The 27,561-nt window shown below is 48.2% G+C and overlaps 2 protein-coding genes across 2 annotated transcripts in view; one reads left to right on the top strand and one right to left on the bottom strand.

Annotated features, from left to right (window-relative positions):
• The window catches only part of LOC149970160 (sperm-associated antigen 1-like), a 66,725-nt gene extending 65,281 nt beyond the window's left edge, over positions 1-1,444 (bottom strand). Inside the window, exons 1-4 of the mRNA XM_090228632.1 lie at positions 1,296-1,444; positions 867-1,025; positions 455-614; positions 24-146 (exon numbers count right to left, since the gene is read on the bottom strand). Coding sequence (XP_090084758.1) covers positions 24-146; positions 455-614; positions 867-1,018 — 435 coding nt within the window. The 5' untranslated portion in view covers positions 1,019-1,025; positions 1,296-1,444. The remainder of the gene's footprint in view (positions 1-23; positions 147-454; positions 615-866; positions 1,026-1,295) is intronic.
• A 1,046-nt stretch (positions 1,445-2,490) lies between these two features.
• LOC149970161 (uncharacterized) lies at positions 2,491-27,370 on the top strand. The gene is made up of 4 exons (XM_090228633.1): positions 2,491-2,890; positions 14,117-15,208; positions 23,254-23,380; positions 23,686-27,370. The coding sequence occupies exons 1-3, from the start codon at positions 2,803-2,805 to the stop codon at positions 23,349-23,351; spliced, it is 1,278 nt and encodes a 425-aa protein (XP_090084759.1). The 5' UTR covers positions 2,491-2,802; the 3' UTR covers positions 23,352-23,380; positions 23,686-27,370.
• The last annotated feature ends 191 nt before the right edge of the window (positions 27,371-27,561 follow it).

Here is a 27,561-nt window from a genome sequence, read left to right on the forward strand (position 1 = left end):
TCCTTATAAAACAGAGGCTGTACCTGCTTGAGAGGAATAGAGCAACTTGATCCACGTACTGGGGGTAGATTCTCACTTTCAAGATCATGGAATATAGATTGTTGTTTCAGCTCAGTTTCACTCATTTTGGCATCTGACTCCCACTTCTGTAAAAGTGAAAACAGTGTGGTGAATATTAGGTTAAGTCTGCTATATAAGGATGTGTGTATCGGTCTCATTACCTACAGCTACACTACTATGGTATTACTACTAATACAAAAGTCTCAATACTACTTACAAGTGTTGTTACAAAGTCAATGATCTCTGTTAACCCAGAACTAAAATCTTGAAATCATTTTGGTCAGATGCTTGATGTTTAACGTAGTCTCTCCACGACAGATTACAAAGTCAAATTGGCACAGTGAGACGCCACAAAAAACTTTGAGACAACGTCGCGTGGCAAAACGGACAGTACCTTGAGTTCGTCCGTGATCTGACCCCATTCATCTGCAGAGAAGCAGGCGGCGGTGGCTGGTGGGTTGTCCTTTCTGAGGGCCCGACTTTTAGGGTCCAGCCTCTCCAGACGACTCTCACAGAACTGTATCAGATGAGGATAGATGCCCTCATCTCCAGACCTGTCGTAAAATAGAATGACAGTGAATTTCAGAACATCTTATCAGGATAACACAGAGGTGTTCACTTGTCTGGCATAAAACCGAGTCCTCGGGAACAAACAACAACAAAAATACCACGTTGATCCCCCATTTCAGTTCTGAATTAGATTTGTACTATTTGTGTTAACTCTTTTGTCCATTTCTCGCTTAGATTGTTATGTTGAAAACCACCAGCTGTAGCCTAAACCTAACTTTTCCCCCTGAATAATTTACCTTAGCACCCTCAGCATCTTGGCCAAGTATTTCACATCAGTGCATTTGTCAATGTAGCCGTAGTCTAGGTGATCCACTGGAACTGCTGCGGCAGAAGTGGTCCCCGCTGGCACCTCTTGAGTTAGAAGTGAGGAAACTATCTCTGCATTCATGGCTGACCTGTTGACGACAACAACAACAACTAAATGTCTATGCGTTACTAAAGCGACATTTACTAAATTGTGGCTAAGTCTAGTAGCTACTGCCTGGGTCTTGCGGCTCTGTCTTTTGACAACAATACTAGCTCGCTGAAGTTAGCAGTTTGGTTTAACGTTACGAGCTAACGTTACTGTCAGTGAAGATAGTTAAAAACATTTATTTCACCTTTATTTAACTAGTCAAGTCATGGATGGTTGAAAAGTAATGTGAAAAGTCAATGTCCTTACTCACCAAACAACAACCCGTGTCACGGAGGGAATGAGAAATTGTATATATTTAGAGAAATAATAACTCGCTACGATGTAAAGTTATCTAGCGACCTGTGTGTGTGTGTATCTCATCAACCGAGCAACTCCACGCGTTTCGTTACTATGGTGACCAGTGTACACGGTACGGTGACCGCAGGGGGGTGCGATTCTGCTTGTTTTGTGGAAGAGACAAACATCTTTGGCGCTTCAGGTAGTTACTTCCTCCAGTAGATGACGATGTCACGTCAAAGATAGTACAGTACTGGTCGATGTCACTCTGTTTAACGGCAACAAAGTAACACTGCATACACGCGCACATCCTATTTTTGCAGACATTGGCTCCTTTGATCAATCAGGTTTGATACTTGTGTTGTTGTTGCGGAAAGGTCTGCAGGGCGCTGGTATCACCCCCACTTGCACTTACTGACAAATGACTTGTTGTTGACAATCCATCAACGTCTGGGCCAAAGTCTTGGATTTTCTTATGAGGAATAATAAACAAACAATTATTATTAGTAATATATTCCAAGTTACTTGAACTATAAACTGGGGAAAGAGAAATCACCAGAGTGTATGAATGGAACGAACTGCAAAAATCGCTGAAGCTGGAGACGTATATTTCCCTCACTAACTTTAAACATCTGCTATCTGAGCAGATAACCGATCGCTGCAGCTGCACATAGTCCATCTGTAAATAGCCCACCCAATCTACCTACCTCATCCCCATATTGTTTTTATTTACTTTTCTGCTATTCTGCACACCAGTATCTCGACTTGCACATAATCTGCTCATCTATCACTCCAGTGTTATTTTGCTAAATTGTAATTACTTCGCTACTATGGCCTATTTATTGCCTTACCTCTTCAGGCCATTTGCACACACTGTATATGTACTTTATTTTTTTTCCTTCTATTTTCTATTGTATTAATGACTGTAAATTGTGTTTACTCCATGTGTAACTCTGTGTTGTTGTTTGTGTCGCACTGCTTTGCTTTATCTTGGCCAGGTCGCAGTTGTAAATGAGAACTTGTTCTCAACTGCCCCTACCTGGTTAAATAAAGGTGAAATAAAAGTATGATCCACCAGGTGGATTTTCAGAGAGTGGGTTTTCCTGAATGAGAGGATAGGGGGCGGAGTTGATCAACACCATCTTACCTAAACTACTTTCCTAATGTTAAGAGAGAGAGAGAGAGAGCAGAGTTGAGGGTCTTCATTTTATCCAGACAGTGTCTAACGCGTGGTTAGTGTGCGGAGCACAACAGTCCGTTGTCTAGGGCATGACGGCGACTAGCCATGCATAAACAGACAGGGCAGACAGACAACAGGAAATAATGGGCTCCAGCTATACCTCATAAACAACCAGCTTGTTGTTCTGTTCATGTTTTATCCAGCCAGTCGCTGTCTGAGTTGACCGAGTATCGACCGTTCGCATCTAGTCTCAGTCTTCTTTCCATATTTTCTCTTCATCTCTCTCTTTTTCTTCTTCGCCATGGGATGTTCTTCGTCCAGCACACAGACTGTCGATGAGGAGAAGAGACCGGGGACAAAACCCGAGGAGTCCAACGGAGACACATTTGGTGAGTAAACTTATACTTTTTTTGTCAGGGTCAGTTGACAGTGACACTTAAAAAAAAAAAAAATTGTCAAAATGTGTCAAAGTAACCCGTTTTTTTCCCCCAATTTAGAATAGTTGTCACACTGCAGAAGGTTGTGTTATATGCATTGATTTTTGTCTTACTTTTAAACATTTTTTTTACCATATGACATTGTGATTGTATAGATATTTTTATTTTTGAAGGGGGCAAGGTTCTGGAAAAGAGACATTGTTCCAACACTTCAGCATGGTTACACTTTGCTCTTCTGAAGTCTTTTGGTGGTGGTGGGGGGGGGGGGGGGTTACATTGGGATTATCAATCAATCAAATATATTTATAAAGCCCTTCTTACATCAGCTGATATCTCAAAGTGCTGTACAGAAACCCAGCCTAAAACCCCCCAAACAGCAAGCAATGCAGGTGTAGAAGCAAGCTCCTCGTGTATATATTATATATTATAGAATAACTTTTTATTATGATTCCTACCTGCTGTTAATATTTACTCAGTTATTGGTGATTTTAGTTTCATCTTTTGACTAAACCACAGCCAATGGTAATGCATTAGTATCTTATCTTTCCATTAGTTAAAAATATGTCAAAAACAGAACAAAACAATCAGCTCTTATCAGCCTATTTAGAGTGTAAAACCACAGGTGTTCACCTCCTCATGTATATATATTACAGTACATTATGTTCCCTGGACAGTCACATGTTGCCATTTAGAGAGGCCACGCAGCTCCGATCAAACGGCTGTGGAAAACGCTGCATTCTTGGCAGCACATCTGCACCCTGAGGCTATAGGGTTCTGACCCAACCTGTTAGTTAGCCCGTACTGTGTCATATCCCTGAGGCTATAGGGTTCTGACCCAACCTGTTAGTTAGCCTGTACTGTGTCATATCCCTGAGGCTATAGGGTTCTGACCCAACCTGTTAGTTAGCCTGTACTGTGTCATATCCCTGAGGCTATAGGGTTCTGACCCAACCTGTTAGTTAGCCTGTACTGTGTCATATCCCTGAGGCTATAGGGTTCTGACCCAACCTGTTAGTTAGCCCGTACTGTGTCATATCCCTGAGGCTATAGGGTTCTGACCCAACCTGTTAGTTAGCCTGTACTGTGTCATATCCCTGAGGCTATAGGGTTCTGACCCAACCTGTTAGTTAGCCTGTACTGTGTCATATCCCTGAGGCTATAGGGTTCTGACCCAACCTGTTAGTTAGCCTGTACTGTGTCATATCCCTGAGGCTATAGGGTTCTGACCCAACCTGTTAGTTAGCCTGTACTGTGTCATATCCCTGAGGCTATAGGGTTCTGACCCAACCTGTTAGTTAGCCTGTACTGTTTCATATCCATGAGGCTATAGGGTTCTGACCCAACCTGTTAGTTAGCCTGTACTGTGTCATATCCCTGAGGCAATAGGGTCCTGACCCAACCTGTTAGTTAGCCTGTACTGTGTCATATCCCTGAGGCTATAGGGTTCTGACCCAACCTGTTAGTTAGCTGTGATTCTGCTGTGGCACAGCCTGTACTGTGTCATATCCCTGAGGCTATAGGGTTCTGACCCAACCTGTTAGTTAGCTGTGATTCTGCTGTGGCACGGCCTGTACTGTGTCATATCCCTGAGGCTATAGGGTTCTGACCCAACCTGTTAGTTAGCCTGTACTGTGTCATATCCCTGAGGCTATAGGGTTCTGACCCAACCTGTTAGTTAGCTGTGATTCTGCAGTGGCACGGCCTGTACTGTGTCATATCCCTGAGGCTATAGGGTTCTGGCCCAACCTGTTAGTTAGCTGTGGTTCTGCTGTGGCATGGCCTGTACTGTGTCATATCCCTGAGGCTATAGGGTTCTGGCCCAACCTGTTAGTTAGCCTGTACTGTGTCATATCCCTGAGGCTATAGGGTTCTGGCCCAACCTGTTAGTTAGCTGTGGTTCTGCTGTGGCATGGCCTGTACTGTGTCATATCCCTGAGGCTATAGGGTTCTGGCCCAACCTGTTAGTTAGCCTGTACTGTGTCATATCCCTGAGGCTATAGGGTTCTGGCCCAACCTGTTAGTTAGCTGTGATTCTGCTGTGGCACGGCCTGTACTGTGTCATATCCCTGAGGCTATGGGATTCTGACCCAACCTGTTAGTTAGCCCGTACTGTGTCATATCCCTGAGGCTATAGGGTTCTGACCCAACCTGTTAGTTAGCCTGTACTGTGTCATATCCCTGAGGCTATAGGGTCTGGCCCAACCTGTTAGTTAGCTGTGGTTCTGCTGTGGCATGGCCTGTACTGTGTCATATCCCTGAGGCTATAGGGTTCTGACCCAACCTGTTAGTTAGCCCGTACTGTATAAATACTTCAGTTAGTTATTGAACCCAGTGCCCTCTATGGTTGTGAAGTCTGGGGACCAACTAAGAATTCACAAAATGGGACAAACACCTAATTGAAACTCGGCACTTTGTTTACAACGCAAAACCCCAAACAATGCATGAAGAGCAGAATTAGGACGATACCCACTAATTATCAAAATCCAGAAAAGAGCTGATAAATTCTACAACCACCTAAAAGGAAGTGATTCCCAAACCTTCCACAACAAAGCCATCACCTACAGAGAGATGAACCTGGAGAAGAGTCCCCTCAGCCAGTTGGTTTTGGGGCTCTGATCACAAACACAAACAGACCCCACAGAGCCCCAGGAGAGCAACACAATTAGACCCAACCACATTATCAGGATGCCAAAAGATAAATAGACTCCCTGGTCCCATTCTATATAATCAGGAGGAAGAACCTTCTAGACTCCCTGGTCCCATTCTATATAATCAGGAGGAAGAACCTTTGGCCTACAGGCTATGGAAGTTATAGACCTACTGCATAGGCCTATAGGCTATGGAAGTTGTAGACCTACTGCATTGGCCTATAGGCTATGGAAGTTATAGACCTACTGCATAGGCCTATAGGCTATGGAAGTTGTAGACCTACTGCATTGGCCTATAGGCTATGGAAGTTGTAGACCTACTGCATTGGCCTATAGGCTATGGAAGTTGTAGACCTACTGCATTGGCCTATAGGCTATGGAAGTTGTAGACCTACTGCATTGGCCTATAGGCTATGGAAGTTATAGATCTACTGCATTGGCCTATAGGCTATGGAAGTTGTAGACCTACTGCATTGGCCTATAGGCTATGGAAGTTATAGACCTACTGCATTGGCCTACAGGCTATGGAAGTTATAGACCTACTGCATTGGCCTATAGGCTATGGAAGTTATAGACCTACTGCATTGGCCTATAGGCTATGGAAGTTATAGACCTACTGCATTGGCCTATAGGCTATGGAAGTTATAGACCTACTGCATTGGCCTATAGGCTATGGAATGGAGGAGGAGGAGGAGGAGGTGTGGTGGTGCTTTGCTGGTGACACTGTCTGTGATTTATTTAGAATTCAAGGCATACTTATCCAGCATGGCTACCTAGCATTCTGCAGTGGGACTATCTTTTGTTGTTCAACAGGACAATGACCCAACACACCTCCAGGCTTTGTAAGGGCTATTTGACCAAGAAGGAGAGTGATCGAGTGCTGCATTAGATGACCCGACCTCAACCCAATTGAGATGGTTTGGGATGAGTTGGACCGCAGAGTGAAGGAAAAGCAGCCAACAAGTGCTCAGCGAATGTGGGAACTCCTTCAAGACTGTTGGAAAAGCATTCCAGGTTAAGCCTGGTTGAGAGAATACCAAGAGTGTGCAAAGCTGTCGTCAAGGCAAAATGTGGCTACTTTGAAGAATCTCAAATATAAAAAATATTTTGATTTGTTAAAACCATATGTGTTAATTCATAGTTTTGATGTCTTCACTATTATTCTACAATGAGTAGGTGTGCCCAAACTTGTGACTGGTTCATCGACTGGCATTTCCATCAATAAATACAAAGCATTATTTTGCAATGATATTTTTTCTTCTTCTCCCGAACAGAAATAGTTTTTATTTATTGCTTTTCTATTGCCTTTTTTTTTTGTTGCCACAACCTGAGAGAGGCCTGGTACGCACAGAAAGGCCTGGTACGCACAGAGAGGCCTGGTACCCACAGAGAGGCCTGGTACCCACAGAGAGGCCTGGTACCCACAGAGAGGCCTGGTACCCACAGAGAGGCCTGGTACCCACAGAGAGGCCTGGTACCCACAGAGAGGCCTGGTACCCACAGAGAGGCCTGGTACCCTTAGAGAGGCCGGGTACCCTTAGAGAGGCCTGGTACCCTTAGAGAGGCCTGGTACCCTTAGAGAGGCCTGGTACCCACAGAGAGGCCTGGTACCCTTAGAGAGGCCTGGTACCCTTAGAGAGGCCTGGTACCCACAGAGAGGCCTGGTACCCACAGAGAGGCCTGGTACCCTTAGAGAGGCCTGGTACCCTTAGAGAGGCCTGGTACCCACAGAGAGGCCTCGTACCCTTAGAGAGGCCTGGTACCCACAGAGAGGCCTGGTACCCACAGAGAGGCCTGGTACCCACAGAGAGGCCTGGTACCCACAGAGAGGCCTGGTACCCACAAGGCCTGGTACCCACAGAGAGGCCTGGTACCCACAGAGAGGCCTGGTACCCACAGAGAGGCCTGGTACCCACAGAGAGGCCTGGTACCCACAGAGAGGCCCGGTACCCACAGAGAGGCCCGGTACCCACAGAGAGGCCCGGTACCCACAGAGAGGCCCGGTACCCACAGAGAGGCCTGGTACCCACAGAGAGTTCTGGCTGACACAGGGACCATATTGTCCATTCATGGGTCCTGCCTGGCTCTGGTCCTGCCTGGCTCTGGTCCTGCCTGCCACATGGCTTCTACACACCAGGACCAGGCACAGCTGAGGGCATGATGTAATCATTTAACATACACTCACACTGTGTTCTCACTTCCCTGTTGTTACTGCCTGACCATCAGTATGTCTTTATACAGGTTGTTACTGTCTGCCCATCATCAGAATGTCTTTATACAGGTTGTTATAGAGGGACCATCAGTATGTCTTTATACAGGTTGTTATAGAGGGACCATCAGTATGTCTTTATACAGGTTGTTATAGAGGGACCATCAGTATGTCTTTATACAGGTTGTTATAGAGGGACCATCAGTATGTCTTTATACAGGTTGTTATAGAGGGACCATCAGTATGTCTTTATACAGGTTGTTATAGAGGGACCATCAGTATGTCTTTATACAGGTTGTTATAGAGGGACCATCAGTATGTCTTTATACAGGTTGTTATAGAGGGACCATCAGTATGTCTTTATACAGGTTGTTACTGTCTGACCATCAGTATGTCTTTATACAGGTTGTTATAGAGAGACCATCAGTATGTCTTAATACAGGTTGTTACTGTCTGACCATCAGTATGTCTTTATACAGGTTGTTACTGTCTGACCATCAGTATGTCTTTATACAGGTTGTTACTGAGGGACCATCAGTATGTCTTTATACAGGTTGTTACTGTCTGACCATCAGTATGTCTTTATACAGGTTGTAGTACCATCTCTAGCAGTGTGTCTGTCTGTTTCAGGGTGTTGTTGTAGTACCATCTCTCTAGCAGTGTGTCTGTTTCAGGGTGTTGTTGTAGTACCATCTCTCTAGCAGTGTGTCTGTTTCAGGGTGTTGTTGTAGTACCATCTCTCTAGCAGTGTGTCTGTTTCAGGGTGTTGTTGTAGTACCATCTCTAGCAGTGTGTCTGTTTCAGGGTGTTGTTGTAGTATCATCCAGTTAGCCAGCCAGGTCACCTGGAGATGCTCTCTGTCTTCGTCCCGGGAGGCTGGCGTCACCTCTGAAATGTTTTATTGTACCATGCTACTACTCTGTACATGTGGCACTGCATGGTCGTGATCTGTCCCATCTAACAGCACTGTCTCGCCAGCTGTATGCCAGCCAAACCCACAGTGGGGCCCCCGGGTCCCATCCCCCAGCTCTCTTCTCCCTCTGTCCAGGGATTGACTAGCTGTTTTGACTGGGAGCTCTGTCATCTTTGGATGGTAATCATGTTGACACACGAGTCATCCATGCCAAGAGGGGCTCTATCTCTGTCTGTCTCTGTCCAGCCAGCCAGCCAGCTACAGACAACAGTTGTCCTATCCCTGAGAGCTAGCTGATTGTACCGTCTGTCTGTCTCTGTCCCACCAGCCAGCCAGCTATAGACAACAGTTGTCCTATCCCTGAGAGCTAGCTGGCTGTTCAACTGTAACTGCAGCATATATTTCCTCATCACATCACCCCATAGCTCCTCTTCACCCCATAGCTCCTCATCACATCACCCCATAGCTCCTCATCACATCACCCCATAGCTCCTCATCACATCACCCCATAGCTCCTCATCACATCACCCCATAGCTCCTCATCACATCACCCCATAGCTCCTCATCACATCACCCCATAGCTCCTCTTCACCCCATAGCTCCTCTTCACCCCATAGCTCCTCTTCACCCCATAGCTCCTCTTCACCCCATAGCTCCTCATCACATCACCCCATAGCTCCTCTTCACCCCATAGCTCCTCATCACATCACCCCATAGCTCCTCATCACATCACCCCATAGCTCCTCATCACATCACCCCATAGCTCCTCATCACATCACCCCATAGCTCCTCATCACATCACCCCATAGCTCCTCTTCACCCCATAGCTCCTCTTCACCCCATAGCTCCTCTTCACCCCATAGCTCCTCATCACCCCATAGCTCCTCTTCACCCCATAGCTAGTCATCACCCCATAGCTCCTCATCACACCACCCCATAGCTCCTCATCACACCACCCCATACCTCCTCATCACACCACCCCATAGCTCCTCATCACACCACCCCATAGCTCCTCATCACCCCATAGCTCCTCATCACATCACCCCATAGCTCCTCATCACCCCATAGCTCCTCATCACATCGCCCCATAGCTCCTCATCACCCCATACCTCCTCATCACACCACCCCATAGCTCCTCATCACACCACCCCATAGCTCCTCATCACCCCATAGCTCCTCATCACATCACCCCATAGCTCCTCATCACCCCATAGCTCCTCATCACATCGCCCCATAGCTCCTCATCACCCCATAGCTCTTCATCACATCACCCCATAGCTCCTCATCACATCACCCCATAGCTCCTCATCACATCACCCCATAGCTCCTCATCACATCACCCCATAGCTCCTCATCACCCCATAATTCCTCATCACCCCATAGCTCCTCATCACCCCATAACTCCTCATCACCCCATAACTCCTCATCACCCCATAACTCCTCATCACCCCATAACTCCTCATCAACCCATAACTCCTCATGTAGACCTCCAAATCCATCTCTCTCTGTTTGCTTGTCTTCCATTGGTCTGGTTGCTTCCTATTTTGTGCCAGCCCATCACATTCCTTTCCAGTCATTGCTCCCTGGTCTCTAGGGACAACGACAGTCAAACCAAACCGGGAAGCTGCAGTGTCTAATTTGATCATTTTTTGATTTATGTCATGCATGAAACAATCAGATGGAGTTAACAGAGACATGGATTAAATAATACGAAGGGTTGTGATCAGTCTAAGAACAGATTTCCTGAACTGTTTTTGCAGGCAGACTGGTCCCAGATCTGTTAGTGCTGTCTTGCCAACTCCTATGGTAATTAATTGTATTGTGAAACGTCCTAGACGTAGGCTATACAACACAAACAGATCTGGGACCAGTCTCAGACGATCTGTTGTGTGTTTCCCAGGTGTCCGGTAGCCTACCACTTGGATGGATATGTCCCCCATCTGGTCTGTATCATTCATATACACTTCCTCGTTCAGTTTCATAACTAGGGTGAACCTTGTCCTCAGGGCTCAGAGAAAACCACAGGTTGTTTTCAATAAATCACATTCTTCAACCCACCCCCGGGGAAATGGAAGATGAGTTTTTCATATTTTTAAGTTCCCGCATGTCCCAGAGATTCTCTGTGTCTTTTATTGTTTTCCCTCACTGCTGAGTCAAACCAACTGGACTCTCTTACCAAGGGGTCCACTGCTGAGTCAAACCAACTGGACTCTCTTACCAAGGGGTCCACTGCTGAGTCAAACCAACTGGACTCTCTTACCAAGGGGCCCACTGCTGAGTCAAACCAACTGGACTCTCTTACCAAGGGGCCCACTGCTGAGTCAAACCAACTGGACTCTCTTACCAAGGGGTCCACTGCTGAGTCAAACCAACTGGACTCTCTTACCAAGGGGCCCACTGCTGAGTCAAACCAACTGGACTCTCTTACCAAGGGGCCCACTGCTGAGTCAAACCAACTGGACTCTCTTACCAAGGGGCCCACTGCTGAGTCAAACCAACTGGACTCTCTTACCAAGGGGCCCACTGCTGAGTCAAACCAACTGGACTCTCTTACCAAGGGGCCCACTGCTGAGTCAAACCAACTGGACTCTCTTACCAAGGGGTCCACTGCTGAGTCAAACCAACTGGACTCTCTTACCAAGGGGCCCACTGCTGAGTCAAACCAACTGGACTCTCTTACCAAGGGGCCCACTGCTGAGTCAAACCAACTGGACTCTCTTACCAAGGGGCCCACTGCTGAGTCAAACCAACTGGACTCTCTTACCAAGGGGCCCACTTTCTGTTCAGTCATATTTCAACAGCAGTTTAAAATACTTCAGGATGCTCCAACAACCAAAGCATTAGAATACAAAAGGGGGGAAACGGTTCCCCTCTTCACAACATAATGGTTGATTTAACATGACAGGTACCCTGAAGAGTCAGTGTCACCTTTGACACGGTTCCACTCTTCACAACATAATGGTTGATTTAACATGACAGGTACCCTGAAGAGTCAGTGTCACCTTTGACACGGTTCCACTCTTCACAACATAATGGTTGATTTAACATGACAGGTACCCTGAAGAGTCAGTGTCACCTTTGACACGGTTCCACTCTTCACAACATAATGGTTGATTTAACATGACAGGCACCCTGAAGAGTCAGTGTTACCTTTGACACGGTTCCCCTCTTCACAACATAATGGTTGATTTAACATGACAGGTACCCTGAAGAGTCAGTGTTAACTTTGACACGGTTCCACTCTTCACAGCATAATGGTTGATTTAACATGACAGGTACCCTGAAGAGTCAGTGTCACCTTTGACACGGTTCCACTCTTCACAACATAATGGTTGATTTAACATGACAGGTACCCTGAAGAGTCAGTGTCACCTTTGACACGGTTCCACTCTTCACAGCATAATGGTTGATTTAACATGACAGGTACCCTGAAGAGTCGGTGTCACCTTTGACAGCAAATGGTGCATTTGACCTTTCTGAACTTTGGCATCTGCAACAGCGACACCAACAGTGAACAGCTCATCGTTGTTCTATGTTCTGTAGATTGATTTGTTGCTTTACATCTAATCCCTGACATCTAATCCCTGACATCTAATCCCTGACATCTAATCCCTGACATCTAATCCCTGACATCTAATCCCTGACAACTAATCCCTGACATCTAATCCCTGACATCTAATCCCTGACATCTAATCCCTGACATCTAATCCCTGACATCTAATCCCTGACATCTAATCCCTGACATCTAATCCATTACATCTAAAGCACATTTTCCATGTGGAAACCTATAGTTATTTGACTAATTATAAAGGAGCTTGTGACTGACCGTACTGTAGTGGTTCAGTCTCAGTATGTAATAGATTTAGATGGAATGTTCCATTAGATCAGCAGCATGTATGTAATAGATTTAGATGGAATGTTCCATTAGATCAGCAGCATGTATGTAATAGATTTAGATGGAATGTTCCATTAGATCAGCGGCATGTATTACTCTGTATGTAATAGATTTAGATGGAATGTTCCATTAGATCAGCAGCATGTATTACCCTGTATGTAATAGATTTAGATGGAATGTTCCATTAGATCAGCAGCATGTATTACCCTGTATGTAATAGATTTAGATGGAATGTTCCATTAGATCAGCAGCATGTATGTAATAGATTTAGATGGAATGTTCCATTAGATCAGCGGCATGTATTACTCTGTATGTAATAGATTTAGATGGAATGTTCCACTAGATCAGCAGCATGTTTTACTCTGTATGTAATAGATTTAGATGGAATGTTCCATTAGATCAGCAGCATGTATGTAATAGATTTAGATGGAATGTTCCATTAGATCAGCAGCATGTATTACTCTGTATGTAATAGATTTAGATGGAATGTTCCATTAGATCAGCAGCATGTATTACTCTGTATGTAATACCATGGACATTATTACTTTAGGTCCTTGGGGACTAGTTATTGGGTTAGCAGGAGTCACTATGGAATGTTGTAGGTGTTACCGTGGCAGTAGATCATGGATTGGGTTAGCAGGAGTCACTATGGAATGTTTTAGGTGTTACCGTGGCAGTAGATCATGGATTGGGTTAGCAGGAGTCACTATGGAATGTTGTAGGTGTTACCGTGGCAGTAGATCATGGATTGGGTTAGCAGGAGTCACTATGGAATGTTTTAGGTGTTACCGTGGCAGTAGATCATGGATTGGGTTAGCAGGAGTCACTATGGAATGTTTTAGGTGTTACCGTGGCAGTAGATCATGGATTGGGTTAGCAGGAGTCACTATGGAATGTTTTAGGTGTTACCGTGGCAGTAGATCATGGATTGGGTTAGCAGGAGTTACTATGGAATGTTTTAGGTGTTACCGTGGCAGTAGATCATGGATTGGGTTAGCAGGAGTCACTATGGAATGTTTTAGGTGTTATTGTGGCAGTAGATCATGGATTGGGTTAGCAGGAGTTACTATGGAATGTTTTAGGTGTTATTGTGGCAGAGTGCTGCATGTGTCTGAAGATGGTTGACTACAACACAACTAGATTGGTTCATGACAACACAGACACGGGGTCAATGCTGATAAGTCATAATTGCTTGAATTTCAGGCATTCAAGCCTATCAGATCAAATCAAATGTATTTATATAGCCCTTCGTACATCAGCTGATATCTCAAAGTGCTGTACAGAAACCCAGCCTAAAACCCCCAAAACAGCAAGCAATGCAGGTGTAGAAGCACGGTGATCCTTCATTATTAGTTCAACTTAACCAATGTTTGGAATTCAATAAAGTGGAGAAACGTTTTGCTGTGATCTTCTATCAGGAACGTTACAGGTGGATCTGGTGTCAGATGTCAGGTTAAACCTAGAAATACATTTCTCTCATGAACCTCCATGTTTTTCTGTGTTTTTATTCCAGTTGTCGGGAATGGTCACATCTCGGAGGACACGGAGACCATCGCTGACCAGATGCAGCTTCCTGTCCAGAGTGCCCTGACTGATGACTCTGAGGAACCCGTCATCATGGCCTCAGAGGCCCTGGAGACCATGGGGTCTGGATGGGAGGAGGACCAGGTCCTGGAGATGCTGGCTGCAGCCGAGCCAGAGGTTCCCCCTGAAGCCCCTGCTGAGGCTGCAGCTGTAGTTGCAGAGGTCCCTTCAGAGGCTGTGTTCTTAGTAGAGGCTGTGGTCCCAGTGGAGGTGGTGGCCCCTGTTGAGGCTGTCGTGGTTGAGGCCGCTCCTGTGGCAGAGGCTCCTGCTGAGACAGTGGTGTCTGAGGAGGCCCCTGTTGTTGAAACTGGAGCTGCAGTGGAGGTGGCTACCCTTGTCGAGGCAGCTGCACCTGTGGAAGCTGCTGCCCCAGTCGAGGTGGCTGAAACTGTCCCAGAGGCAGCTCCAGCCCCGACAGCGGAGACCCCAGCTCCGGCCCCGACAGCGGAGACCCCAGCTCCGGCCCCGACAGCGGAGACCCCAGCTCCGGCCCCGACAACGGAGACCCCAGCTCCGGCCCCGACAGCGGAGACCCCAGCTCCACCCCCGACAGCGGAGACACCAGCTCCAGCCCCAAAAGAGGAGACCAAAGATGCTCCAGCCCCTGTGGCCGCTGTCCCTGAGCCAGTAACCCCTGCTGCTGAGCCTGTGGCCGCTGTCCCAGAGGGGGCCCCCGCTGTGGAGGCCCCTGCACCCAGTGGCCCCATAACTGACCTTGTTGTTGCTGCTGAGCCTGCAGCAGAGCCAATAACCACCCCTGTGGCTGTGGAGGCCCCTGTAGCAGCCGTTGCCAATGAGCCTGTGGAGGCCCCAGGACCAGTGGAGGCCCCAGGTGAGGTGACAGCTCCAGCCCCAGAGCCTGCAGTAGAGACTCCTACCCCTGCTCCCGAAGCCGCCCCTGAGCTAACACCAGCCACCCCTGCTCCTGTGGCCCCGCCTACTCCTGCCCCAGAGCTAACACCAGCCACCCCTGCTCCTGTGGCTCCGCCTACTCCTGCTATCTCAATCCCAGAGATTGATGGTATGTACTCCTCCTTTAACGCTTCATCCTCACGGACAAAATCACTCTACATATTTAAACCGTCATCAAACGTCATCAAACGTCAACCATGTTGAAATACTTGAATACCAAAATACTTGAACATACTGTAGCTATAGTCATCACTCACTTAAGTGTGTGAAGGTCCCGCAAAAATAGAGTTTCTTGGACTATTTTGCATTTACAGTTCAAGATAAATATGATGTATTTACCAGGCTCACAAATAGTTGCATTGCGATTATGGTGTGGTCACATTTCACCTCCGTAACACAGCACCAACTGATTTGTACTGAGGGACAATTAAATTCCACAGAGCAAAATGGCTGCCATTTATTGTCCTGATTAGCCCCAAGGAGGTTATGATTGTTCTTCCAGCTCATAGATTCACTAAATTGATATGTTACCTAGAACACCTGTCTCTCCTGACCTAAATAAGGTGTGTCAGTCAGTCTGTTGTAGCCTGCCGGATCAGGCTTATCTGGAAAATGGTTGGTCCTCCCCTGCCCCAGGCACAAATAGCTGAGAAGACATCGCTGCAAACATGCATGAAATGTGGGGAGAGACGGAGAGCGTGAGATGAGATGTTGGGAGAGACGGTGAGCATGTGATGAGATGTGGGGAGAGACAGTCAGCATGTGATGAGATGTGGGGAGAGAAGGTGAGCGTGAGATGTGGGGAGAGACGGTGAGCGTGAGATGTGGGGAGAGACGGAGAGCGTGAGATGTGGGGAGAGACGGAGAGCGTGAGATGTGGGGAGAGACGGAGAGCGTGAGATGTGGGGAGAGACGGTGAGCGTGAGATGTGGGGAGAGACGGTGAGCGTGAGATGTGGGGAGAGACGGTGAGCGTGAGATGTGGGGAGAGACGGTGAGCGTGAGATGTGGGGAGAGACGGTGAGCGTGAGATGTGGGGAGAGACGGTGAGCGTGAGATGTGGGGAGAGACGGTGAGCGTGAGATGTGGGGAGAGACGGTGAGCGTGAGATGTGGGGAGAGACGGTGAGCGTGAGATGTGGGGAGAGACGGTGAGCGTGAGATGTGGGGAGAGACGGTGAGCGTGAGATGTGGGGAGAGACGGTGAGCGTGAGATGTGGGGAGAGACGGAGAGCGTGAGACAATGAGCGTGAGACGGAGAGCGTGAGATGTGGGGAGAGACGGAGAGCGTGAGATGTGGGGAGAGACGGAGAGCGTGAGATGTGGGGAGAGACGGTGAGCGTGAGATGTGGGGAGAGACGGTGAGCGTGAGATGCGGGGAGAGACGGTGAGCGTGAGATGCGGGGAGAGACGGTGAGCGTGAGATGCGGGGAGAGACGGTGAGCGTGAGACGCGGGGAGAGACGGTGAGCGTGAGACGCGGGGAGAGACGGTGAGCGTGAGACGCGGGGAGAGACGGAGAGCGTGAGATGTGATGAGATGTGGGGAGAGACGGTGAGCGTGATGATGTGGGGAGTGACGGTGAGCGTGATGATGTGGGGAGAGACGGTGAGCGTGATGATGTGGGGAGAGACGGTGAGCGTGAGATGTGGGGAGAGACGGTGAGCGTGATGATGTGGGGAGTGACGGTGAGCGTGATGATGTGGGGAGAGACGGTGAGCGGATGAAAATGGGTGGAGAGACGGTGAGCGTGAGATGTGGGGAGAGACGGTGAGCGTGAGATGTGGGGAGAGACGGTGAGCGTGAGATGTGGGGAGAGACGGTGAGCGTGAGATGTGGGGAGAGACGGTGAGCGTGAGACGCGGGGAGAGACGGTGAGCGTGAGACGCGGGGAGAGACGGTGAGCGTGAGACGCGGGGAGAGACGGTGAGCGTGAGACGCGGGGAGAGACGGTGAGCGTGAGATGTGATGAGATGTGGGGAGTGACAGTCAGCATGTGATGAGATGCGGGGAGAGACGGTGAGCGTGAGATGCGGGGAGAGACGGTGAGCGTGAGATGCGGGGAGAGACGGTGAGCGTGAGATGCGGGGAGAGACGGTGGGGAGAGACGGTGAGCGTGAGATGCGGGGAGAGACGGTGAGCGTGAGACGCGGGGAGAGACGGTGAGCGTGAGACGCGGGGAGAGACGGTGAGCGTGAGACGCGGGGAGAGACGGAGAGCGTGAGATGTGATGAGATGTGGGGAGAGACGGTGAGCGTGATGATGTGGGGAGTGACGGTGAGCGTGATGATGTGGGGAGAGACGGTGAGCGTGATGATGTGGGGAGAGACGGTGAGCGTGATGATGTGGGGAGAGACGGTGAGCGTGAGATGTGGGGAGAGACGGTGAGCGTGATGATGTGGGGAGAGACGGTGAGCGTGATGATGTGGGGAGAGACGGTGAGCGTGAGATGTGATGAGATGTGGGGAGTGACAGTCAGCATGTGATGAGATGCGGGGAGAGACGGTGAGCGTGAGATGCGGGGAGAGACGGTGAGCGTGAGATGCGGGGAGAGACGGTGGGGAGAGACGGAGAGCGTGAGATGTGGGGAGAGACGGTGAGCGTGTTCAGACCAACAGACCAGCGTATTTACTCACCCACAGAGTTGTTTGAAGACTGTTGTTTGGAGTCTATAAATAGGTGAAATGTATTCTCACAAACGTAGCATACCCCCCAAGGTCTCCATAGTCTACTTACCTCACTGGTTACCAAGAGGTATCCAACACCCTCACTGACTAGGAGGAGAAATCAGACACCATCAGACACCCTCACAGACTTGGAGGAGGTATCAGAAAAGCTCACTGACTAGGAGGAGGTATCAGACACCCTCAATGGTTACCAAGAGGTATTCAACACCCTCACTGACTAGGAGGAGAAATCAGACACCATCATACACCCTCACTGACTAGGAGGAGGTATCAGACACCCTCACTGACTAGGAGGAGGTATCAGACACCCTCCCTGACTAGGAGGAGGTATCAGACACCCTCCCTGACTAGGAGGAGGTATCAGACACCCTCCCTGACTAGGAGGTGGCATCAGACACCCTGACTGACTAGGAGGAGGTATCAGACACTGACTAGGAGGAGGTATCAGACACTGACTAGGAGGAGGTATCAGACACCCTCACTGACTAGGAGGAGGAATCAGACACCCTCACTGACTAGGAGGAGTCAGTGAGGGTGTCTGACTAGGAGGAGGTATCAGACACCCTCACTGACTAGGAAGAGGTATCAGACACCCTCACTGACTAGGAGGAGGTATCAGACACTGACTGACTAGGAGGAGGTATCAGACACTGACTGACTAGGAGGAGGTATCAGACACCCTCACTGACTAGGAGGAGGTATCAGACACCCTCACTGACTAGGAAGAGGTATCAGACACCCTCACTGACTAGGAGGAGGTATCCGACACTGACTAGGAGAAGGTATCAGACACCCTCACTGACTAGGAGGAGGAATCAGACACCCTCACTGACTAGGAGGAGTCAGTGAGGGTGTCTGACTAGGAGGAGGTATCAGACACCCTCACTGACTAGGAAGAGGTATCAGACACCCTCACTGACTAGGAGGAGGTATCAGACACTGACTGACTAGGAGGAGGTATCAGACACTGACTGACTAGGAGGAGGTATCAGACACCCTCACTGACTAGGAGGAGGTATCAGACACCCTGACTGACTAGGAGGAGGTATCAGACACCCTCACTGACTAGGAGGAGGTATCAGACACTGACTGACTAGGAGGAGGTATCAGACACTGACTGACTAGGAGGAGGTATCAGACACCCTCACTGACTAGGAGGAGGTATCAGACACCCTCACTGACTAGGAAGAGGTATCAGACACCCTCACTGACTAGGAGGAGGTATCCGACACTGACTAGGAGAAGGTATCAGACACCCTCACTGACTAGAAGGAGGTATCAGACACCCTCACTGATTTAGGAGGAGGTATCCGACACTGACTAGGAGAAGGTATCAGACACCCTCACTGACTAGGAGGAGGTATCAGACACCCTCACTGACTAGAAGGAGGTATCAGACACCCTCACTGATTTAGGAGGAGGTATCCTGACCCCAAAACTGATTTCCTGTTAACATCAGGACAGATAATGCTGCCTGTAAGACATCATGCAGTAGTCTCTACAGACATCATGCAGTAGTCTCTACAGACACCATGCAGTAGTCTCTACAGACACCATGCAGTAGTCTCTACAGACACCATGCAGTAGTCTCTACAGACACCATGCAGTAGTCTCTACAGACACCATGCAGTAGTCTCTACAGACACCATGCAGTAGTCTCTACAGACACCATGCAGTAGTCTCTACAGACACCATGCAGTGGTCTCTACAGACACCATGCAGTAGTCTCTACAGACACCATGCAGTAGTCTCTACAGACACCATGCAGTAGTCTCTACAGACACCATGCAGTAGTCTCTACAGACATCATGCAGTAGTCTCTACAGACACCATGCAGTAGTCTCTACAGACTCATTGCAGTAGTCTCTCCAGACACCATGCAGTAGTCTCTCCAGACACCATGCAGTAGTCTCTCCAGACACCATGCAGTAGTCTCCAGACACCATGCAGTAGTCTCCAGACACCATGCAGTAGTCTCTCCAGACACCATGCAGTAGTCTCTCCAGACACCATGCAGTAGTCTCTCCAGACACCATGCAGTAGTCTCTCCAGACACCATGCAGTAGTCTCTCCAGACACCATGCAGTAAGTAGTCTCTACTGAAGGACTAAAAGCTGTTCTAGTGTGTCACTTCTTCATGAGGCCCTGACCAACACAATAGCCCCAGTCACGCAGTCTGAGACACCCTCTCTCTCTTTCTCTCTCTTTCTCTCCCCCCCTCTCTCTTTCTCTCCCCCTCTCTCTTTCTCTCCCCCCTCTCTCTCTTTCTCTCCCCCCTCTCTCTCTCTCTCTCCCCCCTCTCTCTCTCTCTCTCCCCCCTCTCTCTCTCTCTCTCCCCCCTCTCTCTCTCTCTCCCCCCTCCCCCCCCCCTCTCTCTCATTGTGCTCTGTGAATTACCCAGATAAGACTTCTGCACTGTTGCCTGGGATAACATAAAACATGTTAATGTCCTCTCTCCCCACTCCTCAGTTCAGATGCAAATGTTTGTCAAGTGAACTGTACATTTTGACGTGACCGTTGGGAGAGCAGAGGATAATTGAGTCTGTCTAGTGTCTCGTAGTAGGGCATTAGGTAGATCATTCATGTTTACTCATGGCCCCTTGTCATGGAATAGTTGAGATTAGGTTATTATCCCACTGTTCTGGCCAAAGCATGTCAGAACCCCACCATAAATCTTCACAATCACAATAGAATCTTCACAATCACAATAGAATCTTCACAATCACAATAGAATCTTCACAATCACAGTAGAATCTTCGCAATCACAATAGAAGCTTCAGAATAGAATCTACACAATCACGATAGAATCTTCGCAATCACAATAGAATCTTCACAATCGCAGTATAAAATGTTCATAATCACAGTTGTAGCATGAATCAGCCCTCTTTCTTTTAGTGGAGCAGATAGTGAAATGATTCTGTGTTTAAATGAGGGTGAAGATAAGTCCAGCATGTCTGTTTGAGTTGGGGAGATTTCCCCTGAGTCACAGAGGAAAAGCCATGCTCTGTTTCAGGGCTATGTTTAGCTATAGGTAACCCCTCTATGTAGTGCTGCCCAGGAACATGTGATGAGCACAAAGTTCTGTTACCTTTATATCCACTACCAGGAAAACCACTGCTACTGTACAGCCCACTATGTGTAGGCCTACAGTCAGTTCCTGTGGTTACGGGTACTGTACGGCCCACTATGTGTTGGCCTACAGTCAGTTCCTGTGGTTACGGGTACTGTACAGCCCACTATGTGTAGGCCTACAGTCAGTTCCTGTGGTTACGGGTACTGTACAGCCCACTATGTGTAGGTCTACAGTCAGTTCCTGTGGTTACGGGTACTGTACAGCCCACTATGTGTAGGCCCATAGTCAGTTCCTATGGTTACAGGTACTGTACAGCCCACTATGTGTAGGCCTACAGTCAGTTCCTATGGTTACGGGTACTGTACAGCCCACTATGTGTAGGCCTACAGTCAGTTCCTGTGGTTACGGGTACTGTACAGCCCACTATGTGTAGGCCTACAGTCAGTTCCTGTGGTTACGGGTACTGTACAGCCCACTATGTGTAGGCCCACAGTCAGTTCCTATGGTTACAGGTACTGTACAGCCCACTATGTGTAGGCCCACAGTCAGTTCCTGTGGTTACGGGTACTGTACAGCCCACTATGTGTAGGCCTACAGTCAGTTCCTGTGGTTACGGGTACTGTACAGCCCACTATGTGTAGGCCTACAGTCAGTTCCTGTGGTTACGGGTACTGTACGGCCCACTATGTGTTGGCCTACAGTCAGTTCCTGTGGTTACGGGTACTGTACAGCCCACTATGTGTAGGCCTACAGTCAGTTCCTGTGGTTACGGGTACTGTACAGCCCACTATGTGTAGGTCTACAGTCAGTTCCTGTGGTTACGGGTACTGTACAGCCCACTATGTGTAGGCCTACAGTCAGTTCCTATGGTTACAGGTACTGTACAGCCCACTATGTGTAGGCCCACAGTCAGTTCCTGTGGTTACGGGTACTGTACAGCCCACTATGTGTAGGCCTACAGTCAGTTCCTGTGGTTACGGGTACTGTACAGCCCACTATGTGTAGGCCTACAGTCAGTTCCTGTGGTTATGGGTAGTGGTTCTCTCTCGCTCTCGACCTACCTACCTACCAGACATGCAGACTGAGTAGTAGAGCTCTCCAGTGGTTCCTAGTCTGTCCGTCTGCCCCTCCACTCTCCAAACACATAAGGAACAAACTGTCCTTTTTAGGCAGAGAGAGAGGACCCACCCCTTCAGTTGCACATGCTACTGTCAGGAGTTGCATAACTCTCTCTCTCTGTGGTGAATGCTGTTTGCATGGCTGGACACACACCCTATAACCAGGTTATTCACCAAGCCGGCTCTGCTGAACAAGATGATCTGGTAACAGAGAGAGGTTTGATTCTGGGCTCTCTGCTACTATTCACCAAGCCGGCTCTGCTGAACAAGATAATCTGGTAACAGAGAGGTTAGACTCTGGGCTCTCTGCTACTATTCACCAAGCCGGCTCTGCTGAACAAGATAATCTGGTAACAGAGAGGTTAGACTCTGGGCTCTCTGCTACTATTCACCAAGCCGGCTCTGCTGAACAAGATGATCTGGTAACAGAGAGAGGTTTGACTCTGGGCTCTCTGCTACTATTCACCAAGCCGGCTCTGCTGAACAAGATGATCTGGTAACAGAGAGAGGTTTGACTCTGGGCTCTCTGCTACTATTCACCAAGCCGGCTCTGCTGAACAAGATAATCTGCTAACAGAGAGAGGTTTGACTCTGGGCTCTCTGCTACTATTCACCAAGCCGGCTCTGCTGAACAAGATAATCTGCTAACAGAGAGGTTTGACTCTGGGCTCTCTGCTACTATTCACCAAGCCGGCTCTGCTGAACAAGATAATCTGCTAACAGAGAGAGGTTTGACTCTGGGCTCTCTGCTACTATTCACCAAGCCGGCTCTGCTGAACAAGATGATCTGGTAACAGAGAGAGGTTTGATTCTGGGCTCTCTGCTACTATTCACCAAGCCGGCTCTGCTGAACAAGATGATCTGGTAACAGAGAGAGGTTTGACTCTGGGCTCTCTGCTACTATTCACCAAGCCGGCTCTGCTGAACAAGATGATCTGGTAACAGAGAGAGGTTTGACTCTGGGCTCTCTGCTACTATTCACCAAGCCGGCTCTGCTGAACAAGATGATCTGGTAACAGAGAGAGGTTTGACTCTGGGCTCTCTGCTACTATTCACCAAGCCGGCTCTGCTGAACAAGATAATCTGCTAACAGAGAGGTTTGACTTTAGGGCTCTCTGCTCCGTCTTTGTTGTTCTATGTTAAAAGTTCAATGGCACGAAGGCCGTTCATGTTGGAATGTCACACATTAACTTCACACACACAAACACGCACACAAACACACACACACACACACACACCACCCACCAGGCGTTGATTTCCTGTGTGTGTTGTTTTCCAGGTGTTCCGGTGGTTGTGTCGGAGGTGGCACAGGAAGCAGCGGCCTTGGTGTTGGCTGGAGTGGCACAGGAAGCAGGGAAAGACAAGAAACAGAACTAAGAAGAGAGGTCAAACTGAGGAGGCCGCTGGTAAGACCCCCCAGATGATACCCAGACAGAACAGACACTCATTAAAAACATTGAACTATTCTCACAGATGGTGACATGCCACTAAGCAAATTCAATGGAAAACAACATTGTGTGAATCTTTCATTGGATATAAATTATTTTGAATTTTCCCCAATTTCAAGGACTTGATGATGTGTATATAAGGGTATAATGCTTAATGTCTATGAACAAGGAATCTAATTAACTTGATTATTGAATTATGTACTTATGTTACTCGATATACAAGCATATGTAACTAAACAATTTTTTATGTTTGTGTCTTTCAGTGGCCTGGGAAACACAACCTTCTTGGATAAAACCTCCGTTTTTACATTCAGAGACGATTTGTAGATAAGATGCACAACCCAAAGACCAGGAAGTTAAAAACACACACACTAATCTGCTACAACGATGACAGACCAGGAAGTTAAAACACACATACACTCATCTGCCACAACGATGACAGATCAGGAAGTTAAAACACACACACACTCATCTGCCACAACGATGACAGACCAGCTCAATACATATTCCTGTCAGGGTGTGTCCCAAATGGCACCTAATTCCCTGATGAGGGGATAAGGTGTAATTTCAGACGGAGAGTCTTGTCACCAAAGTGCCTTCCCATCCTGGAAATATGGATGGGTCACTTTTCTTCTTCTATTGGCAATAACATTGTTAAAGAGAACTACCATGTAACCTGGAGACACCTGGGCTTCCAACCATGTAACCTGGAGACACCTGGGCTTCCAACCATGTAACCTGGAGACACCTGGGCTTCCTACCATGTAACCTGGAGACACCTGGGCTTCCTACCATGTAGCCTGGAGACACCTGGGCTTCCTACCATGTAACCTGGAGACACCTGGGCTTCCAACCATGTAACCTGGAGACACCTGGGCTTCCAACCATGTAACCTGGAGACACCTGGGCTTCCAACCATGTAACCTGGAGACACCTGGGCTTCCAACCATGTAACCTGGAGACACCTGGGCTTCCTACCATGTAGCCTGGAGACACCTGGGCTTCCTACCATGTAGCCTGGAGACACCTGGGCTTCCTACAATGTAGCCTGGAGACACCTGGGCTTCCAACCATGTAACCTGGAGACACCTGGGCTTCCAACCATGTAGCCTGGAGACACCTGGGCTTCCAACCATGTAACCTAGAGACACCTGGGCTTCCAACCATGTAGCCTGGAGACACCTGGGCTTCCAACCATGTAACCTGGAGACACCTGGGCTTCCAACCATGTAACCTGGAGACACCTGGGCTTCCAACCATGTAGCCTGGAGACACCTGGGCTTCCAACCATGTAACCTGGAGACACCTGGGCTTCCAACCATGTAACCTGGAGACACCTGGGCTTCCAACCATGTAACCTAGAGACACCTGGGCTTCCAACCATGTAACCTGGAGACACCTGGGCTTCCAACCATGTAACCTGGAGACACCTGGGCTTCCAACCATGTAACCTGGAGACACCTGGGCTTCCAACTGAACTCTCTGACTCCCAATTACCTGGAGCCACCTGGGCTTCCACCTGAACTCTGACTCTCTCTAACAGACAGCTGTGTTGAAGCCAAACGATGCACTACTTTAGCAACAAACTGTGAAGTTGAGGTTCAGAGACAGACTACACGGTCACTTTAAGGTTGTCAATATGGAGTCAACGTTGTGTTGAACAGCTTCTCGGTGGGAGAATGTTTCATAATAAATACTACTTGACTTTTACTAGCTGCTCTGAAAGAGGAAGACAAGCCAAACAATCTAACAAACTGTTCTTCTGGACTAGACTGGACCCCGCTGATGTGGAACTCAACCTGTTCTTCTGGACTAGACTGGACCCCGCTGATGTGGAACTCAACCTAACAAACTGTTCTTCTGGACTAGACTGAACCCTGCTGATGTGGAACTCAACCTGTTCTTCTGGACTAGACTGAACCCCGCTGATGTGGAACTCAACCTGTTCTTCTGGACTAGACTGAACCCTGCTGATGTGGAACTCAACCTGTTCTTCTGGACTAGACTGAACCCCGCTGATGTGGAACTCAACCTGTTCTTCTGGACTAGACTGAACCCTGCTGATGTGGAACTCAACCTGTTCTTCTGGACTAGACTGAACCCTGCTGATGTGGAACTCAACCTGTTCTTCTGGACTAGACTGAACCCTGCTGATGTGGAACTCAACCTGTTCTTCTGGACTAGACTGAACCCTGCTGATGGGGAACTCAACCTGTTCTTCTGGACTAGACTGAACCCTGCTGATGTGGAACTCAACCTGTTCTTCTGGACTAGACTGAACCCTGCTGATGTGGAACTCAACCTGTTCTTCTGGACTAGACTGGACCCTGCTGATGTGGAACTCAACCTGTTCTTCTGGACTAGACTGAACCCTGCTGATGTGGAACTCAACCTGTTCTTCTGGACTAGACTGGACCCTGCTGATGTGGAACTCAACCTGTTCTTCTGGACTAGACTGAACCCTGCTGATGGGGAACTCAACCTGTTCTTCTGGACTAGACTGAACCCTGCTGATGTGGACTAGACTGGACTGGACTAGACTGAACCCTGCTGATGGGGGAAGTCATTAATGAATGAATGATTACTTCAATATGGTTATTTAACAGGTAGATAAGGAATACTAAGAGCTTAACAGTAGACCTGGAGTGTACAGTGAAATGTTGAGAAGAGAATTTACACTGAGTGAACAAAACATTAAGAACACCTTCCCTAATATTGAGTTGCCCTCAGAACAGCTTCAATCCGTTGGGTCATGGACTCTACAAGGTGTCGAAAGCGTTCCACAGGGATGCTGGCCCATGTTGACTCCAATGCTTCACACAGTTGTGTTAAGTTGGCTGGATGTCCTTTGGGTGGTGGACCATTCTTGATACACAGGGGAAACTGTTGAGAGTGAAACCCCCAGCAGCGTTGCAGTTCTTGACACAAACCGGGGCGCCTGGCACCTACTACCACCTACTACCATACCCCGTTCAAACCGGGGCGCCTGGCACCTACTACCACCTACTACCATACCCAGTTCAAACCGGGGCGCCTGGCACCTACTACCACCTACTACCATACCCCGTTCAAACCGGGGCGCCTGGCACCTACTACCACCTACTACCATACCCCTGTTCAAACCGGGGCGCCTGGCACCTACTACCACCTACTACCATACCCCTGTTCAAACCGGGGCGCCTGGCACCTACTACCACCTACTACCATACCCCTGTTCAAACCGGGGCGCCTGGCACCTACTACCATACCCAGTTCAACGGCTCTTAAAGCCACACACAATCCATGTCTCAACTGTCGAAAAGCTTATAAATCCTTCTTTAACCGGTCTCCTCCCCCTTCATCTACACTGATTTTAACCTGTCTCCTCCCCCTTCATCTACACTGATTTTAACCTGTCTCTTCCCCTTCATCTACACTGATTTTAACCTGTCTCTTCCCCTTCATCTACACTGATTTTAACCTGTCTCTTCCTCTTCATCTACACTGATTTTAACCTGTCTCTTCCTCTTCATCTACACTGATTTTAACCGGTCTCTTCCTCTTCATCTACACTGATTTTAAAGTGGATTTAACAAGTGATCATAGCGTTTACCTGGTCAGTCTGTTTAGTTCTCCTCTTTCTCACCTTGTTTGTTTCAAAATGTCACTATATATAGATTCATGATGAGTCTGTCTGTTTGAGGTGTCCTCCTGATCTCGATGCAGTAGGACGTGATGTCACTATATATAGATTCATGATGAGTCTGTCTGTTTGAAGAGGAGTCCTGATCTCGATGCAGTAGGACATGATGTCACTATATATAGATTCATGATGAGTCTGTCTGTTTGAGGAGGAGTCCTGATCTCGATGCAGTAGGACATGAGGTACCAAATCGAGTGTAAATGAACCATTCAGTGTGAAAAACACTCAATGGTTAAAAAAATAAAATAAAGTTATTTAAACTTTGATTTCTACCTTTGTTATTTATAATAACATGGAGCCGTCACTTGTAGGTTTCTACCTTTTACCTGTCCTCTCTTCACCTGGGAATAACCTGTTACCTTCAGACACAGTCCTGAGCCAACACACACTACAGCTCCTCTCCCTTCATACACAGACCTGAGCCAACACACACTACAGCTCCTCTACCTTCTACAAC

Source organism: Oncorhynchus mykiss, unplaced genomic scaffold, assembly GCF_057628025.1.
Source record: "Oncorhynchus mykiss isolate SJ-2025 unplaced genomic scaffold, ASM5762802v1 scaffold93, whole genome shotgun sequence".
In the NCBI taxonomy this organism is placed as follows: Eukaryota; Metazoa; Chordata; class Actinopteri; order Salmoniformes; family Salmonidae; genus Oncorhynchus; species Oncorhynchus mykiss.